Source organism: Saccostrea cucullata, unplaced genomic scaffold (genome assembly GCF_032062105.1).
Source record: "Saccostrea cucullata isolate Sc308-1 unplaced genomic scaffold, CSIRO_AGI_Scuc_v1 ctg144, whole genome shotgun sequence".
Classification (NCBI taxonomy): Eukaryota; Metazoa; Mollusca; class Bivalvia; order Ostreida; family Ostreidae; genus Saccostrea; species Saccostrea cuccullata.
Window position 1 is genome coordinate 343179 of NW_026930936.1, and position 14709 is coordinate 357887.

Consider the following 14709-nt stretch of genomic DNA (forward strand, 5'->3'; position numbering starts at 1 on the left):
ATTCCCAGTATACCACAAAACATATTAGAAAAACGTGATGTCTTTGTATACTCAGTAGCATATGAGTCTGATTTTATTTTGCATATTCTTTACATTTAATACATATGCAAATAATTTCCAATAAATCGTTTCTGTCTACCTCTTTTAGATATTTTTCGTATGAAAAGTAAGTAGCCATGTCTCTCTTCTGAAGATACTCACAGCAGTGTAACCTACTTTGAGGCGCCTTGTCAATGTTCTATAAGTCCGTTATCTTTGTATTGCAGTTATGAAATAGTTCCTGTAAGTTAGCGATAAAAGAATTGTTTTCAAACGGAATGATTGCCACTTTCATAATATTAGTACTACTGAATGCAGGTAATATTTTCTTGTGGTTATTTCTGGATGTTAAAAGGGGGTGGTGATTGGAGTGAGTGATTAGTATCACTTAAACTTCATTGATTTTGTTGTTTTCAATTCAAATTCAAATTATTCTTTTATTAAATTCAATTTTTATTTGAAAGATCAGCATGGATTTTTTTTCATTTATTTAAGTCATTTGTTCTCTGTTTATAAGTTACCTTGGTAACTGCCCAGCCTCCTTCCTGTCCCCATGGTTGGATACTCCGTGGATCTTCGTGTTATTTATTTGTTAATGATGACTCTGAAGATTGGATGGTCGCTATGGTTAGGGCACTTTTACGTTACCTCTTCATCTGCATTATAAATTTTTCAAGGTTTAAAGTTGGAAACCTTCTTTATGAATAAAATGCTTTGCAATATTAATTATATAATCTTAATATTGCATGTTGGATGATGGCATCTTTTTTTAAATTCTAAGTTTATTTTATACATATAAATTAAATTATTTTTTATAACGCAAATATTACTGGTCTACGCTAACATTTAATTTGAAGTATTCAAACAATGCTTTTCAAGCTTAAAAACTTTTTTCTTATTTATATTATCAGTCAAATCTTCATATCATTTCTGTTATTTAATACACTCAAAGTATTTTTGCTAAACGTTGTGCAAGGAAACAATATTTAAAAACTCTGGATTTTTTCCCTTTATTTCAATTTCAAAATTCAAGTATTTGTTAGTTGAAAAATAGTTTCTTTGTTCATGATAAAAAAATTCAAAACAAATCATACACACATTGCCAATTCAAAACATAAAATATAAATTTTTCTTTTCAGTCATTTTGCAATACTCTTCAGGCAAAGTTAGTGGAAATTGAATCTGTAGCAGAGGACGAATTTATACGCATGCATTTAATAGACAACAAATTAACAGGTATAATTATACAGAGAGATGTAATAAAACAAATTAAACACCTGTTTTTAAGAATGACTAAACCCATATGTTTTTTTTCTTTCTTGCATTTTTTTATTTGCTCGTTTTCACTAGTTTTGTGTACACGGCATTATAGGATTCTTATTTAGAGAGTTTTTGGATTGGTTAATCTGACACAGAAGCTTTGTGATATAAGATTGTTATTTAGACAGTTTTTGGATTGGTAAATCTGACACAGAAGCTTTGTGATATAAGATTGTTATTTAGACAGTTTTTGGATTGGTTAATCTGACACAGAAGCTTTGTGATATAAGATTGCTATTTAGACAGTTTTTGGATTGGTTAATCTGACACAGAAGCTTTGTGATATAAGATTGTTATTAAGGCAGTTTTGGATTGGTTAATCTGACACAGAAGCTTTGTGATATACATGTAAGATTGTTATTTAGACAGTTTTTGGATTGGTTAATCTGACACAGAAGCTTTGTGATATAAGATTGTTATTTAGACAGTTTTTGGATTGGTTAATCTGACACAGAAGATTTGTGATATAAGATTGTTATTAAGGCAGTTTTGGATTGGTTAATCTGACACAGAAGCTTTTTGATATAGGATTGTTATAAAGGCAGTTTTTGGATTGGTTGATATGACACAGAAGCTTTGTGATATAGGATTGTTATAAAGGCAGTTTTTGGATTGGTTAATCTGACACAGAAGCTTTGTGATATAGGATTGTTATAAAGGCAGTTTTTGGATTGGTTAATCTGACACAGAAGCTTTGTGATATAAGACTGTTATTAGGCAGTTTTTGAATTAGTTTATCTGACACAGAAGCTTTGTGATATAAGATTGTTATTAAGGCAGTTTTTGGATTGGTTAATCTGACACAAAAGTTTCGGATTAGACGATTCTTATCGAGCAGTGATTGGACTGGTTTATCCTACATACAAGCTTTGTTGTATTAGATTCTTATTCCAGCAATTACGTTACTTGAGAGGTTTATCCTATATTTAAGCTTTGTAATATAAGATTCTACTTTAGGCAGTTATTTGATAGGGTTAATCGACATTCAAGCTTTGTAATATAAGATTCTTATTCAGGCAGTTACTGGAAAGATTTATCCGACATTCAGGCTTTGTAATTTAAGATTCTTACAAAGCAGTTACTGAATAGGTTTAACCGATATTCAAGCTTTATAATATAAGATTCTTATTCAGGCAGTTAAGGATAGGTTTACCGACATTCAAGCTTTGTAATATAAGATTCTTATTTAGGCAGCTATTGGATTGGTTTATCTGACATCCAAGCTGAGGGAGAATGGGTATGGACGACTTCTCAGAAAACCCCCACCTACAGCAACTGGTACCCTGGCCAGCCCGACAATGCCGTCCATCGCGAGGATTGTGCAAATATTTATGCACACTTTGGACTACACTGGAACGACTCTGTCTGCAATTCACCCCAGCACTTTATTTGTGAGAAAGAGTAAGCATATTTATTCCCGATATTTCACCAAACACGCTCTATTTACATAGAATTAAACCTTTAAAATCTCAAGTATATTTTTCTGGTCATATTTGTCCTAAGTCTGTTTGGCTGTCCGTCTGTCTGTGTACTTTTCCATCTCTTGGGACTTCTTTTCTAGAACAATTTAGCTAATTCAAATTAAACTTGAACAGGCAATTTATTAAGAATCTTGTAAAACTTTTATTTAAAATAAAAAAAATACTGGATCGCCATTTTCGCAAGCTATGGTTGACAATCCACTTCTCTTCTCTTTTCACTCTTTGCATAATTGTGCCTCTAACAAAAGTCCTTCTCAATCTACCAAGAGTGAAAAGAGAATTGAAGGAAATCGCCGACATCGGTTGTTGAAGATGCTGGCCAGAAAAGGTGTACATATATATATTAAGAAGCTTCAATACATCGTTTAGATTAACTTTTATTTTAAATCTAAATCTACCAATACAAATCGTTCAAATTTGATTAAATCTATAAATATATTCTTGTTATGAACAGAAAAAGCATTATTAGCAATATTTGCTATAATGCAGAAATGACATTTTATTGCACAAAGTTTTCATTGTAATTTTTTTTTACTCCGAGTAAATATACTTCCGTCCCGTGCATTTTACATGAAATTTTGACCCCCCGCCCCTTCTAATAGGGTCAGATATTTTTATTTTATATAAACATGAATAATCATTATATTGATGTTTTTTTTTTATATTTTCAAATAAAAATTGCATTGCATTCCTTTTCCCTAGGATACTGTTATATGGAAACTATAAATTTGAAAATGCACTATCTGAAGCGGAGGCTGAGATTTATGGAGATAGCGAATAAATTCAATCTCAGGCCTAAAAACAATACAAAATAGGAGCAGAGCAAATAGGAAGGAATGAGCATCCTCTGGCGACCGGTCACACCCGCCGTAAATGAATAAAAAGATGACCGCTTGTGTTTTCTATAAATAAGAGGAATGGGGCTTCAACCTTTGTTTAAAGTTTTGAAATGAGAAAGATGGTGAAAATCTTCTGTTTAAGAAAATCAGGACCATAGTTATTTAGGTGAGCGTTGTGACCCCTTCTGTTTTTATTTTCTTCATTCTGGTTTTTAATTTTGTTTAAAAAATTATAAAATGTTTGTATCTAAACGTAAACCTTTAATACTAGATCACTGTTCTGGTTTTGTGTTATAAAAACAAACACGTAAGTAGTAAAAAGATTTGTGTATTTTTCTGTTTTCAGTTCGAGTGGATCAATTGAGGTCATAGGTTGATTTTGAAGTGTATGCTACATATAATTGAAAGTAAATTAAAAGTTAAAAGAAAGCAATTTTCTTGCCCTTTATTACCATCGACTGTCTCCAGAATACAATTAACTCAACATTCTAATGATGTAATTGTTAATGCGTGTTGCATATACACAAAAAAGAATCTCAATTATTTTTTCAGTACGACTTGTGCAGGGGTTTTATGAATGTACATGTATGAATGTATTTATTCTGAGTTCATTCATTGCTGAAATAAAGGCCTTAATAAATAAATAAAACGTTTCCTATGAACATGTTGTAAAAAAAATATACTTACGCATTTTTAAAAACTGAAAAAAATTCACAAGATAAAGATAACTTTGATGAAACATATGGAAATATCAAACAGTATTCAAGATCAAAAGTCCATAAAACAATACTGAAAATGTCTCATTGATTTTGGATGTCATAAAATAATTCAAAGATCGTCTTTAAGTTCAAGCTTAAAAAGCTTTGAAACTCCCCGCTTCTGTAAAATTTTCAATAAGAAAGCTTCCAAAACGATTAACCGACCACTTTATTGTATGTTTGCTTCTCAAAAACCTTGTATCCTCTAACTTATGCACTTGCAAGCAGTTTCCTCTGTCATTTGTTGTGTTCAATGAAACATATGGAGATAACAAAAAGTACTGAAGTCCATAAAACAATACAAAATAGGAGCAGAGCAAATACGCAATTCCAAAACATCAGAGCTGGGATCAAGCGCAATGGAGGAGTGACATCCGACCGGTTGTAAAGAAGAATAATGACCCTAATCGAAGAACGACCGGGGTCATTATTCGACGTCGAAGATAAAAAGATCTATTGGCCAAAATGCTCACCTGACCTAAATTGTGAATAAATTGGGGATGTGTTGATCTCATAACATTATACAATTATTGCTATTTTAGGGTTGATAAGTTACATTGTAATGATTAAGAAACTAAAGGAGTTAAAAAGATTTATCTAGCCTAAAGGGTTAGGTGAAAAGGGTTCGATAGTGGAAAATTATTGTACTGCCAGAAAAACCCAGCAGTATTATATATTATTAGTCCTCTACCGGTGAAACAGGAGGGAACTATATGTTTCCTCTGCGTCTTTCCGTCCATCAGTCTGTCTGTCCCACTTGGTTTTCTACACTTTTGCAGATATTGAGCTGATTTTTGGTATTTGTGTGTAACTTGATGAGGTTCATATCAAGTTTACAATTTGTTTCACTTAAATGATTTTTAAGTAAAATTACAGCTTTTTTAAATATCTTAATCGAACCAGAATACACTTGCCGGTAGGGGGCTAGTATTGCTAATGCTATACTCTCAGAATGCGAGTGTGTGATCGGGATGTCCGTCTGTCTGTTACGCTTTGGGGTACCCATCTCTTATCCACAACTCCTCTTATACCAATGAATAAATTTAATGACACTTTCACAAATTCTTTGTTACATAGCGCCATTGTGCACCACATATTTTACTGTTTGATCGGACACATATTTTGGGTTTCCGATGACAGAGCATGGACACTACTATTCTTTCTATAATATTGAAGAAAATCCATCTGTTATCCACAACTCCTTCTATAACAATGAATAAAGAAGATGGGGGGGGGGGGGGGTGAGTGCCTCTAATGCGACAAACATGATGTAAAAATATGAATATCAATTACTTCAATTTTTTTTTTGACATTTCATCTCACAATAAAGTATACTTAATGTAAAATCTCAGTAATTTACCAAAATCTCACAAAAAGACTGAAATTATTTGCTTATTAAATACATGTAGCATTTACAAACTAAAGAGGAAAAAAAGATCATTTGTCATACATTAACAAACTTTTTCGATATGAATGGGTCTTCACTCATTTTTTTTTTAAAGATAATCCTAAAGATTTTGCAATAAAATGTACATTTTTTGTTTACAAAACATGGTGCAATGACCCACTATACCTTAATAGTACACTTTTATAACAAAACATTTGCATCTTTACGAGAATACTTGAAGTCTGTTTAGTCAAGAGTCATATCACAAACATGATTTAAATGCCACAACTCATCATGAGCTATATAACGTAGTGGTCAGCGTACGGATTTTTTATTGCTAGGGTTCGAATCCCAATATTTCAATATTTTTTTAAAAGATTTTTTTTTGAGAAATGTTTGGTTTATCATGATTTCATAAATTTTACTACCTAAATTTGCCACCTATTTTACTTCTTTGTCTTATTCATTTTGTCTGATTTTATCTTATATATTATTTATTTTGGGTCTCCAAAAGAAAAATATAAAACATGAACTTTGGCATTTTAATCATATGTGAGGCGAAATATATATAACAAGATGTGTTTATGAAACACTGATGCCCTATAGCAACAAAGCGAGGATTAAACTTTTTCTTAAATGCAAATTTAATATATTGGTACCCAAAGTACGGCCATCTCACAGAAAATTCAATTGTAGAATAGGAAAGCCCTAGCACCACATGTTCAAAAGTAATGGCAAAGGATTAGTTTTTTAAAAGGTAGGTCAGACTCAAAGTTCAAAGGGTCAAAGTTATTGGTATCCAATGAAAGGTCTTACGAAAAAGAATACATATGTGAAGTATGAGAGTACTGAAATCTGACGTTCAAAATTTATGGCCAAAGTAAAAATTTATGGCGAGGGCTGAATTTTCTCAAATGCAAGTTAAACTCCAACTGTCCAGGTCAAAAGGTTAAAATTTTTGATACCCAAAGGAATATTTGTCACAAGGAATACACATGTGAAAGATGAAAGCCGTGGTTCTAACTACTCAAATGTCATAAGCAAGGTTAATTTCTTTGCGGACAAACAGCTAAAAAGACAGGCAGGCACACAGGGCAAAATCTTTATACACTCGAATCTTTGATTACGGGGCTAAAGAATTGGCCTTTGATAACAATGCACCAAATTCATAAATTTCATCTCCAGCGCCATGATGCGTTTGATCCATGTACCATCTTTGATTTTCTCGTTTGTTCCTTTTAAAAGAGAAATGAAGATTAATTGATTAATTGTCAATATTTTATTACTGATTTGTTAATATTTCGGCAGAGAGAAATGAGGAACTTCATTACCCCCTGAGAGCTAAGAAGAACAAAGATCAAATATATTCGAACAAATGCACTTTTCAATGGGGATCAATTTGTTATAGGATTAAGATATAAAATAATGACCCCTAGGACTCTTTTCCTACAAAAAATAAAATTTTCTACGGGAAGGGGGAAGTGTCAATTTTGTCGTTTGAAAAATGACACCCCAGGTCATTAATCGATGGGGATCATTATTCGTCTTTACACCGGTCACATCCGCCGTAAATGAATGAAAATTATTAATGCCCGCTTGTGTTTTCTATAAATAAGTGAGTGGGGCTTTAACCTGCGTTAAAATTTTACAATTAGAAAGATGGTGAAAATCTACTGTTTAAGAACATCAGGGCCGTAGTTATTCTAGTTTTTAATTTTGTTATATAGATTATAAAATGTGTATGTTTTAACGTACACCTTTAATACTAGATCACTGTTCCGGTCTCGTCAATGTCATCGTCAATGCAGAGTATAAATAATGGACGAACAATAACAGAATGAAAAAAGTCAGTCAGCATTTGACTCAATGATAAACTGTATTTGCTCAAAAGGTCATTGCATCGACCATAGAATTTAAGAAATAATGACTTTAAACGAGACTGCTGATATTTTTATTTCACCAACTTGTTTGTTAATAATTTACCTCGTTTTAGGAATTGTTCATGCGTAGAGCATGCTCTTGCATATCGAATCAACTGATATATATAAATTTAATATGCAGGTGATGAAGGTATATTGCTTCATAAGTAAGGGAAGTGTTGACGATAGAAAAGTTAGTCATCACGTGTATCAACTGTTATCAATAACAAAGAGATAAAAAACAAATATTCGAACAACATGACGTCAATCCTTGATTATCAAAGGAAATTAAAAATGTAACAGAGATTGGAATGACAGTGAATCGTCTATTGTCTAATGTTTATACTATTGGTCGAAATATTAAATTCCTACGATTGTGATTATTTTTTTTGAATCGGACAAGAAATGAAATCTTCGCCAGGACGGATATCTTCTGGCCTAAATACTGAACTCATTAAAGATCGACGTCAAGATAGATAAGAACAGTTGCTACAATTCATCTATCAAATTCGACAATGTTTCCAATCGCCATCCCGATCATTATTATCAGTTCAGGTAAATGCTAATACTTCCTATAACAAAGGCATCTCAGCTATTGCGTTTGAAGTTTTGTTTTATATATAAATGGATCTCGTAAATTAATTTACCTAGTGCAGGTTTTTTGACATCATTAACAGCTGCCTTTTCAATAAAAATTGAACTCGTTTATTTACTTACCTGTCATTATCCGTTCGCAAAATTATATTTTTAAAGCATTCTAATGGTACGTACAAGTACTCTGAAGTTGATTAAAAAAAGATAATTGAGTTTCTGATTAACAATATTTAGTTGATTTTTTGAGACCAGGGGCCCGTTCCACAAAAGAACTACGACTAAGACCAAAATTTCATTCTGAATATAACTTTCTAATATAAAATCAAGTCATCATTTCGTAAGATCTTTTGTCGATGCAACGTCCTCATCAGCAAATACAATCTACCATTAAGTCAAATGCTTTCGGACATTTTTTTATACAAATTGTTGGACCATTATTTTCATACTGAATTGACAACTGATTTTCCGTTATTTCCCGATTATGACAAAGAGCACACGGGGGATGTGACCGGATTGCAGAGGATGCTCACTCCTCCATGACACCTGATCCCGCCTGCCTTTTTGGCTGTATGTCCGCTGATGTTTAAAAGGTCTGCATTTGCTCTAATCTGTGTATTGTTTGGTGGACTTTTGAGCTCGAATACTGTACATTATCTATATAAATTTCATTTTCTTTCAACACGTTCAATGCACAAGAAGTTCGACATTTTGATAATATTTTTTGAATTGTTAATTTGATGTTGATTACAGTTTCTCTCTCCTTTGCTGAACTTCCGTCTTGTTCCCACGGTTGGATACGCAATGGGTCTTCCTGTTACACCTTCATCAGTGACGTACAAATGGACTGGGCGGAAGCAATGGTCAGTTAGATTTTTTTTTCTTTTTATACCTAAATACGTACATGAAGAAACCAAGGACGATCAACGAAAGCTGAAAAGCTTGTTTCCAATTAGGACCTTTGCTTGGTATTTGCGTGAGGAATTTATATTATTTTCCGGAAGTCGAGTGCCCCCCAAAAAACCATATGACAGAAATGACAACCAGCTAACATTTTCACTTAAGACCAATGCCGATCACTAGGATCGAAATCGTATCGTAGCCTCGATAATCTTTAAGTGAAATAACTGTAAATATTTGTTTTGATTTATGACAGATGCGGTGGGATTCTTTTCCTTTATTGATATTCCAATTAAAATTAATCGAATTTTTTCTCCCTGATATTTCAGTTATTCTGTAAATCACTTAAAGCAAACCTTGTTGAAATAGAAACGGAGAGCGAAAATGAGTACCTTCGTCAACATTTACTGGGAATTGGGTCAAAAGGTAAGTATTTCCCACTCATGAAATGTTTACACTTTCATAAAATTCAAGAGAAAGACATAACATTTGAGTATAACGAACAGTTTCAAGCTCATAGTCCACTGAAGCAATACAAATCAGGAGCAGAACAAACTCGGACGTCTAAAGTACAAAGCTAGAATCAGGTTCCATAGAGGTGTGAACATCCCCTTCTGACCCGTCACATTTGTCTTGATCGGGGAAATAACGGATAATTCTGTCGAGAATTTAGTGTGTCAGTGACGGCCTAAAAATTAGTATGAAAAATGTTTATCTGCATTTGATTAAATGTTAGATTGTATTTGCCGACATTGTTTCGACTATAGAACTTAAATTGCGAAATGGTTACTTTAACGAGACTGTTGATAACATTCTTACAGCAAATTGTTTGTTAATAACTTACTATGTTTTAGAACATAGTAAGTTACTTACTATGTTTTAGAAACTCTTCGTACTTAACGCATACTATTGCAATGCTAGGATACCATAAACACTGTTTTAGAAGTAAAATCAACCATTAAAAATAGTTTAAGGATTTGCTTCGTCTCGCCAAAAATTGTTTTTACCCTTATTTCACATGGAATGGAATACATTGTTTAAATTAGTTTTGGATATTTTTACAGGGGAAAATAAACGTTTGAACCTGAATGAATGTTCAAGTTTTTCTTTTCTTTATTATTTCTAACTTTCATTGTACCTGTATTTCGACAAAGTGATTTATTGCTTGATGCTTCCAAAATGAGGGAAAAATCTAAGCAACTTCCTCAGTTCTGTTTTTAGAGCGCAGTGTGTGTTAAGCTTACATTTTGTATCGTTAAATTTTACTTTTGAGCTTGATAATTTAATCTAAGCTTCACATATCCTAAGAATAAAGAAATTTTCAATTTTATAGGTGTTTGAAAATATAAATCATCAATTCTCGGAGAATTGCATTTCTGTCCGCCATGTAACAAAATGTTAACTAAATGTCCAAAACTCCGGGGAACACAATCGTAACACCATATTTTTTTTTCATTTTAGGTAATTTTTGGATCGGTCTGAATGATATCTTAGTAGAAGGGGAATGGGTGTGGATGTCTACCCAACAAACGCCCTCGTATACAGATTGGGCCCCCGGACAACCAGACAACTATCAACAACATGAAGACTGTGCATTTCTCTGGCAGGCTACCACACTGCACTGGGACGATGTAGACTGTTCTACTAAATTCAGTTTCATCTGTGAGAAAACGTGGGTTTGAATTTACTAGTGTTATTATAATTTTTGTCATTAATTTTCGTATGTCTATTTTAATGTCTGTTATAGTATATTTTAACATGAAATGGCTATTGAATGTATCTCTTAAGATAAACAAATTGATATACAATTTGGACAAAAGGGAAGATTGATTTTATTAATTAATTTTAAGTTAAATGCTGTATTTTATTTTAGATTTACTGACCATGGTATTGAGATATTCGGCTAGCATATCTGCCTTACATTGTAACTTTCTATGACGAATAAATAAAAAAGAAAATAAATAGTTTCTTATTTAAAGATCATCTGGTTTAGCTCCAAATTTAGATATGTGTCCCAAAAATATCTTCACTTATCTATTTTTATTAATAAGATGTACCAAAATAAAATCTTTATGACTTCTTTTGACATTGAGTTGGTAATTACAATATATATTGGGAAAACTTAAAAATGTTAACGACAGTCATCTGACCTGAACAGTGGAAATAAAAAACTTGCGTATACATGCTTGTATTTGGAATTTTTTTTTTTATCTAATGAAAGAATATATATATATATATTTTCCCGTAATATTCATGCATGGATTTGCTAACCATCTTTTTTATTATTTTGAAACAAAAATTAAAGGTATTTACATATTTCTTGAACAACCTACGTACATGTCATACATGTAACTGTCCTTCATTCAAGCTTGTTGAATCTATGTAAGTAAAGGACGATTAAGAAATCTTGATATGAAGGTAAAAACAGATTTCAAATTTATTATAAACATAAAATCGATCATCTAATGACAATGAGAGAGAGAGGGGGGATACTTCTGTTAGTTTATGAAAGAAAACCCTTTTTATAACATTTTTTTATTTCAAGACTCGAAGACATTTTCAAGGACGCACTAGTGTTTACATGGTCATCCGATTATAGTACCTCCTTCGTCTATCCTACAAATAAGAATGATTATAAGAAAAGTTAATATATAAATATACATTATTTTTTCATCTAAAATGAAAAATAGACGATAAATAGGCACATACTATTTTTTGATATAAATAAAACAAATTTATTCAACAAATTATGATTTCTTTCAATAACTAACATATTTGATGAGTCTCAAACAAGTTTTCTATTGTTTTTGCTAAAACATCAACATAAAATACTGGAGATAAAATTAGAAATTTTATCGAAACTATATTTGAATGTTATTTTTTGGGTATATGCATCACATATACATTATATATATAACAAAGACACATTGTTATTCAAACGAGAAAACCTTGAGTTCATCCTTATGTTTTAAAACCGTCAATATTTATATGAATAACTTACGAAGAAATAGTAAATTGATTATTGTTTTTTGGATTATATACTAGTAAAAGATAATGAATTGAACCAATGGAGATTCTGTACTCACTCTCTCTCGCAAATGAAGTAATGTGAGTTATCACACTGGTCATCGTTCCAGTGGTAGTGTTTGGAATGTGATAACAGAACACAGTCCTCATTGTGACCATTGTCTGGCTGTCCAGGAGCCCAGTCAGAAAACGACACGGTATTTCCTGAAGGCAACCACTCCCAGTTACCCTCCGATGAATCATCGGTCAACCCAATCCAGAAATCAGCTGCAGAAATAAATATAAACAAATAAATTTACTATTTCACTAAGCTTTTTTAATCGAAATTAATCGAAAAAAGGTAGACTTCATTGAAATATTTTTTTTCGTTTTTCCTGCTGAAGTGTAGCGATTAACATAAAAAATAATACAGTAGTTTGAGGAAACAGTTTATTTGATTTGATGAAATGTCGTGTCAACATATTTCTAAATGCAAAGGAATGATTCCTTAAGGTATTCAATCCCTTATAGGAACAAATTCAATGAAATTGAATACATAACAGATATGTAGGCAGTGAATATTCAGTTTATTTAGACATAATTCCCATTTATTACTATAAGTATGTATAGTGGGATGTGTCCTAATTTATGACCTTGAATTTTGGTAAGAATTATCTCCTCCTTTTTGTAATAAATATAAAAATTAATTTTAAGAATTTTAGCCGTTAAAAAATTGCTTTCAAATATCATTATATTTCTAATGTTTCAATACATCTTTCCACCGCAGTATTTATCGATATTCAAATTATTTGAATTTTTTTTATTTTGAAAAAACGCTTTTCCCCATAGACTTCAATGCAATCTTTGTTAATTAACTACTGCTTAATTAATGAAATTTTTAAAACTTTCTCGCGGGCAATCCTTTTCCACCATAAAATGCTTTAATTAAATATCAAGAGTATTATATGCTTGGTGGGCATTTAAGTGTGGAGAATTCGGTCCTATTAGGGATGGAAATCCTTAAGAATAAATAACACAGATAAAACTTTTTATTCCAAAATGCAGGTATCTTTTATAAAATTAATGAAGTTGTCTTGTTTAAAAGTTTCTTTGGACATTTTCGTGAATGCATTTTAACATTTCATACATTATTCTTAACTACATTTTAATTGAACGAATATTGTGAAAAAAAAAAAAAACACCACTTTTACTCTTGTATATTTGAGATTACAAAACTTATTTATGATATGTATTCTTAAACATGATACGCAAATAAAAAAAAAATAATTAAAGAAAGGAAATGTTGCACGTTATGTATATACTTACAGTGAATGCCCATGTCTATTGAATGCTTTCTGAGGAAGTCATTCTCTGTTGAGGAGTCTACTTCTACTAGTGAAGCACTGTGAAGACTGCAGTGATACTAATGAGAAACTTTATGAGGAAATCGTCGTTTAAAGATGAGTATACAATGATTTAAAGAATAATTTCTATGCTTTGTGGTTCGAATTTTAATTTTGCAGTAAGTGAGTCATAACTTAAATTTTGTCTGGTAAAACGGTAAGCTTACGGGTGATTTATTTGTGTCCAGCTAGGAATATTCAAGGATAGACATTTTCCTAACATTTTAAAACATTTTTCTTAGAATAAATCCATTACTTTATCCAAAAGAGACTCTTAGATTTATATTTATCTTATTGCTTTTACGTGTTGTGTTATACAAAATATTTAATAACAATGGGTAGAAAAGTAACGTTTCTACGTTATAAAAATGTATACAAATATTTCTATGAATATGATAACATTTGATATGAGAAATAATAATTAAAGTCTAATGTAATACGTTAAAAGAAAAGAATAAAAGAATATGGTCCAATGTTAAGAAAAACAAAGGATTCAACAATTCCTGAAAAAATGTCACTTCATAAATGCTGTAGTTCTCTTAATAATTTAAAATTAATTTACGGTCTACCGAGGTCATACCGAAGCAGAGGTCCAATGCTCTTTTGAGGAAGTCACAAAAGAATAACATGTCGAATCGTTTTGTATCCAACCAGGCGGACAAGGGGCTGCAGATACGGCGGCAACTTCAATTTAAAAAAAAGATCCCAATGAATACCATATTCCTCCGCAGATATATCTTTAAAAATGTTAAACATGACCAAATAAACATGTTACCTTCACACATCAATAATAGTAGAAATAAATTCATGTTTGTTTAATGTGAGTGTAAAGATAACTGATAAACTCTTCAGTACGTGAGAAATCCCGACTTTTATAGAAGATAAAACCATATCAATATTCAGGAGTGGATCCATGATTTTTTTTGGGTCGCCCTCATAATTTAAATAATTTTCAAGATTTGAAATACAGTAAGAAAACTTCAAATAAAAGTTTATTCAAATTTAGATTTTTTCAAATTGTTTGCTTTCCTTATTTTATGCAGTCATATTCCATTACTACTTGTAC

The 14709-nt window shown here is 31.6% G+C and overlaps 3 protein-coding genes across 4 annotated transcripts; 2 read left to right on the top strand and 1 right to left on the bottom strand.

Annotated features, from left to right (window-relative positions):
- Positions 1 to 278: 278 nt before the first annotated feature.
- On the top strand, positions 279 to 4097 carry LOC134230646 (perlucin-like). 2 transcript variants are annotated; one of them, XM_062712479.1, is made up of 5 exons: positions 279 to 357; positions 557 to 666; positions 1179 to 1275; positions 2550 to 2760; positions 4026 to 4097. In XM_062712479.1, the coding sequence occupies exons 1-5, from the start codon at positions 318 to 320 to the stop codon at positions 4054 to 4056; spliced, it is 489 nt and encodes a 162-aa protein (XP_062568463.1). In that variant the 5' UTR covers positions 279 to 317; the 3' UTR covers positions 4057 to 4097. The 2 variants fall into 2 exon arrangements, with proteins under 2 accessions (XP_062568463.1, XP_062568464.1); XM_062712480.1 differs by lacking the exon at positions 279 to 357 and adding an exon at positions 380 to 409.
- A 4161-nt stretch (positions 4098 to 8258) lies between these two features.
- Positions 8259 to 11174, top strand: LOC134230656 (perlucin-like). Its single transcript, XM_062712489.1, has 5 exons — positions 8259 to 8298; positions 9088 to 9197; positions 9564 to 9660; positions 10696 to 10906; positions 11108 to 11174. The coding sequence occupies exons 1-5, from the start codon at positions 8259 to 8261 to the stop codon at positions 11139 to 11141; spliced, it is 492 nt and encodes a 163-aa protein (XP_062568473.1). The 3' UTR covers positions 11142 to 11174.
- A 596-nt stretch (positions 11175 to 11770) lies between these two features.
- On the bottom strand, positions 11771 to 14450 carry LOC134230647 (perlucin-like protein). Its single transcript, XM_062712481.1, has 5 exons — positions 14419 to 14450; positions 14224 to 14327; positions 13567 to 13663; positions 12321 to 12528; positions 11771 to 11850 (listed from the first exon to the last, which is right to left on the bottom strand). Exons 1-5 carry the CDS (start codon positions 14426 to 14428, stop codon positions 11820 to 11822), a joined length of 450 nt encoding a protein of 149 aa, XP_062568465.1. The 5' UTR covers positions 14429 to 14450; the 3' UTR covers positions 11771 to 11819.
- Between the last annotated feature and the right edge of the window lie 259 nt (positions 14451 to 14709).

What these genes read in the sequence shown, in the direction of transcription:
- LOC134230646 (XM_062712479.1), top strand. Translation starts at nt 318, where the DNA reads ATGATTGCCACTTTCATAATATTAGTACTACTGAATGCAG. An exon ending in AAGATTGGATGGTCGCTATG is followed by an intron (nt 667 to 1,178) that starts GTTAGGGCACTT and finishes TTTTCTTTTCAG; the next exon opens with TCATTTTGCAATACTCTTCA. An exon ending in CACTTTATTTGTGAGAAAGA is followed by an intron (nt 2,761 to 4,025) that starts GTAAGCATATTT and finishes TTCTGTTTTCAG; the next exon opens with TTCGAGTGGATCAATTGAGG.
- LOC134230656 (XM_062712489.1), top strand. Translation starts at nt 8,259, where the DNA reads ATGTTTCCAATCGCCATCCCGATCATTATTATCAGTTCAG. An exon ending in ACTGGGAATTGGGTCAAAAG is followed by an intron (nt 9,661 to 10,695) that starts GTAAGTATTTCC and finishes TTTTCATTTTAG; the next exon opens with GTAATTTTTGGATCGGTCTG. An exon ending in AGTTTCATCTGTGAGAAAAC is followed by an intron (nt 10,907 to 11,107) that starts GTGGGTTTGAAT and finishes ATTTTATTTTAG; the next exon opens with ATTTACTGACCATGGTATTG.
- LOC134230647 (XM_062712481.1), bottom strand. An exon ending in AGCATTGGACCTCTGCTTCG is followed by an intron (nt 13,664 to 14,223) that starts GTATGACCTCGG and finishes GTTTCTCATTAG; the next exon opens with TATCACTGCAGTCTTCACAG. An exon ending in TACTTCATTTGCGAGAGAGA is followed by an intron (nt 11,851 to 12,320) that starts GTGAGTACAGAA and finishes TCTTATTTGTAG; the next exon opens with GATAGACGAAGGAGGTACTA.